The 5,269-nt window shown below is 44.0% G+C and overlaps 1 protein-coding gene across 1 annotated transcript in view; it reads right to left on the bottom strand.

Annotated features, from left to right (window-relative positions):
* Positions 1–389: 389 nt before the first annotated feature.
* GRM1 (glutamate receptor, metabotropic 1) overlaps positions 390–5,269 on the bottom strand; it is a gene marked incomplete at its 5' end in the record, with an annotated part of 42,892 nt that continues 38,012 nt past the window's right edge. The window contains one exon of the mRNA XM_009876295.1: positions 390–1,221. Coding sequence (XP_009874597.1) covers positions 390–1,221 — 832 coding nt within the window. The remainder of the gene's footprint in view (positions 1,222–5,269) is intronic.

Here is a 5,269-nt window from a genome sequence, read left to right as displayed (position 1 = left end):
CCTTTTCAAGCATTGCCGAGAAAGGGTGTGACTAAGTGTGATTTATTTATTTTTTTTCCTGTGTGTTTATTAGGTTTTTTTGCTATGGAAGTTGTCCCTTCGGTTTGTGCTTTGTTATGTTTTCCTATATTTTCTCAAAGTACAGTATTTTTATTTTTAACAGCTAAAGAATTTTGAGCCCTCAGAATTTTTTTGTTGTTGTTGTTGCTTTTTTTTTTTTCTTTTTCTTCCCTTTTATTTACTTAAGTGCAGGATGAAGTTTTTGCTCTGTCATATGTGACTTTGTTCTCCACTATCTGTCCTCCCAACCCTGGGAGACTTGTCTCCCCAGGACTTCCCAGCAGGCAGCTGCCAAAGTCCTTCTCGTCTCGCCTCATCTCTTGCAGTGCCTACAGAGTAGATGAGCTTTGTTTATAATCTCTCAGGATGACAGAGGCATAGGTCACATCTGGGGGGGTGCAGAGCACTGACTCGGAGACGGGGGAGCTGGGCGCGGAGCTGCCCGAGGCCACCGAATCCCGAAAAGGGGATGGGGGTGTCAGCGCCGGAGAGTCTTCCAGAGTCAGTTTGCTGGTCGCCGGCTCCTCCTCCTCCTCCTCCTCCTCTGGGTTCTTCTCATAGACATATCCCTGAATAAGCTTCAGCTTCTCACTCTCCACTTCCTCAGCCGGGGGAGAGAGGGGCTCCTCACTGAAGGCAGCCACCTGGAGAGGCGGCCGGGGTGGCTGCTGCAGCGGGGAGGCCTGGCAGGGGGGTCGCGCACTGTGCCCCGAGCCAGGGCCAGGGAGGACGGTGCTGAAGTCGGCAGCAAATTTGTTGACCACTCCTTGCAGCTGGTCCATGAGAGACTGTGGCTGCAGGGGCAGGGTCTTGGGGGGCTGCTCAGGCAAGAAGAGCTGTGTCTCTTCTGCTGTGGCCTGCAGCGGAGGGGTCGTCGCCACCCGCCTGTGCACCACCATGGAGGGGCTGCTGGGCTGGTTGAGACGAACGGGCTCTCTGTCTTCTTCCACCACATTGTACAGAGTCTTACTGCTGATGTCAGTAGAAGTCAGGCTCTTGCTTTGGCTGTGGTAGCTTTTAGTGAGGGGTTTGATCACCGCTGTCTGATTGCACCCTGTCTCCTGGCTCTTCACATGCACTGAGAGTCTGTGCCATGTGTGTTCCCCCTTGGGAGCTTGTCTTCCACCTGGTTCAGACCATGACACAGACTTTCCATTAGAACTATTAAAAAAATAAAGATGGGTTTATTTGCATTTACATTACGCAGACACGGGCATTATAACAAACAAGCCTATAAAGACACCAATTCCTTTGCCTCATTATTAAGCCTCCCCCCCCCAGTTTTTTGGGTCCTACAGAAAATACTACAGAAGGAAACAACAGTGTCTTTTAACAGCAGCAATTACTATGATTTTCATCCAAAAGCAATTACTCCCTGCTAGTTACCCACCCTACAGCCAGCCTGGAAAGCCTAGCCCGTGGAAAGGACTCTGGGAGGGCTAGTCATGTTTCAAGGACCCTAGCTATGGCATTTATCTGAGTTTGCTCAACCCATGTTGCCTTGATGAAGAAAAAAAAGGGGGAAAAAAGTCACAAGAAGAGCTTTACTTAAGCCTAATTTACAGCTTACAGAAAATATTTCCAAACTATTGGACAAAAAACAACCCAAAGCCTTAGCCCTTGGGACTCTGGATAGAGAGAAATTATTACTAACCCCTCCTTTCCTTTTCATTCTCCAGCCCCTCTTTGCCGTTATGAACAGATTAGCTATTATAGAAACCAAGGACTCCCATCAGGTGGAAGGCAAACATATTTCTTCCCAAGCAACTATTATTTACAAACCAGGATAAAACGCTGAGATTGAAAACAGTTGGTTTGTGTGGGAGGAGGAACAAGCAGAGGCATGATCATGGCGAGACAAACCCTCCGACTCCACATGCGGGCTGGATGCCATCGAAAGGCCGGCCCGTTTGGCTCAGCAAGGACCTGAGGTCAGGCTTGTCCCTGAGGAACTGTAGGCTTTTTTGCATTTCCCTATACCTTTGCAGGGAGCAGCACTCAAAGCAGAAGGATATCTCACTAGTAGCTGAGGGAACAGGGAGCCGAGTAGTGCTTAAGAGGACGAAGCAATTGTTTACTTGCAGGTCAGGCATTAGAGATTATTCACAAATTATAATATACATCACCTGAGTGGAAAACAGAAAGTGAGAGAAATTCTGAGATGATTTATGTGAAGCAGCCTTATCTCAAGGTTTCAACCCTCAGGGGGCAGAAGTAAACAAAGGATTAAACCTCAGACCCTGTGATCACAGTGCAGGTGGGAGGCAATTTGGGTGGGAGGCTGGCACAGCAGCCTTGCTTCCTGCTACTACACCAGGGGAGATTGCTTCCCTACATACAGCCTGCAATATTCTAGGTATTTTGCTTTTCCTTGCTCAGACTCCTGAGCTTCTCTTTTTCAGGGAGTAAATAATTACAAGTAGAATTTTGTAAAAAAAAAATAAAAATTTAATGACTGACTTTTTCATCATTGGAAGAAACTGCTACAACACAGATAATGTAAATCTGGCAAAACAGAAATGTACATGACAATGTGTCACCTTTCTGCTAAGAAGTAAGTACTCCTGGAGAAAATAGAGAATTTGAGATGGATCCAAGCCAGGAAGTTCATCTCCAACTCCAGACTCTAAATGCTGGACCTCTGACTCACTCCCTCTGTGGCAAATGGCTCATAAGAAAGGGCCAACCTAAAAAATTCATAACTCTCCAAAGCATGTAGTTTGTAGGACCTGAAGTGGATTGGATTCAGAGCTTTAACCTAGAGGGAAAAAAAGGCAAGTTCCCAGGTGAAGAATAAAACCTCTATATTATAGTGATCGATGAAAAGATAAGAATGAAGGTTTAGAAGCATTCTCATTTTTCATCAGAATTAGCTGTGGTATGACATTTTTTAAAGTGCTATAGAGATAAGCAAATGAATGTAACTGTTGGGCATGAAAGATTTATAAATTGATATTTTAACCTACTAACATCTACAAACTCTTCACACAGAAACACACTTTGTCTGCTTTAACTGCAAAGCAAGTCTTTTCTTGTAGAGAGGAAAATAAGTCAAGTGCTTTCATATTATATTTTGCTGTTGCTATAGCTTACAAATACTGCAAAGGACTTTTCAGAAAAAAACCCATGATGATTGTCTGCTGTCTTAAGTCCACTTCTGCATCATTTACTTATTCGTATCTAGCTCTGGTGTGTCATCTCACTTTTGAATCCCTCCTCACACCATCTGTTTAGTCTCTATCTCATTTTTTTTTCCTCAAGATTTTGTATTTTACACCAAAAGCAAGAACTGCTATTTTAAGGAACTCACTACCTCTGTTTTCAGATCTTCCTCCTATTCAGTTCATTTTCCTCCCCCTCACTCTCAAATTCTGATTTTCTGACTTCTTTCTTCTGTAGCACTCTCCATAATGTACTTAACTGAGTCTGAGTCAACAACCGTACTTAAATCAAACTACACTGGGACTGCAATACTCAGAAGTGAACAAACCGCTTAATCAGGATTTGTCTGGTACCAACTTGCTCTACAGGGTGAGGTGGTGCCACCTAAGCACCTTGTCTCCTCTTCCCAGACCGTACTGCTCATGACTCCAGCGGCCTTCTGACAAATAGCTTTAGAGCTCTTCTTTTTTCATTGCTGTTCTCCTCACTTTCTTATTCCAGCTCTTTACCTCAGTTTGCTCTCCTTGCTCTGTCCGTGTGCCATTAGTCTGCTAATGAGTAACGTTGGAGATAGAGCCACAAGACTGTGCTAGAAATACCTGGGCTTTGTCTTGCTGGACAGCTGCTAGGGAGTCACACCAAGATCGACACGTTCAGGCAGAATTAATAATTAACATGCAAGAAAAATGCTTGTTATCCTGGAACAAAGACCAGCCGTCTTGAATGGCATTAATTGACATTTAGACAAAAAGCAAAGACATGGCTGGAAAAGCTCAGACCTGAGCTGGGTCTTGGCGAGATAGGAGTCGACTCACTTGTGTAAAATGATGACGACAATCCTGGCTGGCTGTGCGATGCATGGTCACCATTCACTGAGTGATTGTCACCTTCTTTTTTTGAAGGAAGCATCCACGGGAGAAGGTGAAGATAAATATAATCTGCCTGGTTTAATGGAAGAAGGGATGATTTTTCCACAGGAGAAGGCACCAAGCCAGATCAGAGTTGGTGTACTGAAAATGTCATATTCAGCGGCACAGTGATAAAGTGTTCTCTTGCTTTTACCAGCAGGATGGTTATCCATTTCATGTTCATCATGTATTTGCTTTTCGTAACTATCTCTCTACAATCTTCCATAGGATTTAGACTTCACACTTACTGCTTAGAAGTGAACTCTTTGGGGTCTCAAGGGATCTTAAGGTTTGTAGTTGTGTATACCCAGTAACACGTCATGTACTGTTTCTTCAAATACTTGCATCTAGCCTAAATGTTCAGACAGGTTCTTGGATGTCCTATCAACACAGATGGGCTTGCTTTTGCTTTATAGGCAAGGATATATGCTGAATTTAGTTACTGTTTCTCAATTTTCACCACAACTTCATCTAGGGTTTTTGTATTTCGGGGGAATAGATGTAAGTATATTTCTTGTGTGAATTTTCATTAGTTCCATGAGCAGATTTGTTGCTATTTTTGGTAATTCAAAGTGTTGTTTTTAATACATACACTGATCATTACAATGTACTGTCTGTATGACTCTGAGGCCGTCATTTCCAGATACTTTCAGCTGATTATTATAGACACTAAGCATGCTGGAAAATAACTTCAGACCTCAATAGTTACTTGCAGAAAGTCTTTAAAAGAACTGTTGTACTCAAATCTGAGACTATACCCCTGCTCAGCTGTAGGACATGCATACAGTTTTTTAGACGGCTCACTGTTCAGTATTAAGTATTTCCAGCTGCCCAAAATACTGCTCTTGCTTGTGATTAGGAGTGCCCCAGACTCCAGTCCAGTCCCAGACCAAGAGCAGAGTTCCGCTCCTTCCAGTCCCTGGAGGATCTGACCTTGTTGGCTTCCTTGGAACGATGCTGAGTCTGAGCACCCCGCAACAGTGGTTTGTCCCCGAACTGCAGGGTACAGAAGATCTTTTACTTTGGACATTGAATAGCAAAAGTTTCTTTACATCTTAGAGGCTGAGTGCTCCTGAGGGGGAAGATGATTGCCCCGGTGGTGTAAGGTAGTCTAGTCTGTGAGACTCTGATCCTCTCAC

This window comes from Apaloderma vittatum, unplaced genomic scaffold (assembly GCF_000703405.1).
Source record: "Apaloderma vittatum isolate BGI_N311 unplaced genomic scaffold, ASM70340v1 scaffold4579, whole genome shotgun sequence".
In the NCBI taxonomy this organism is placed as follows: Eukaryota; Metazoa; Chordata; class Aves; order Trogoniformes; family Trogonidae; genus Apaloderma; species Apaloderma vittatum.
Note: the sequence above shows the minus strand (reverse complement) of the source record. Positions and strands in the feature narration are given on the sequence as shown.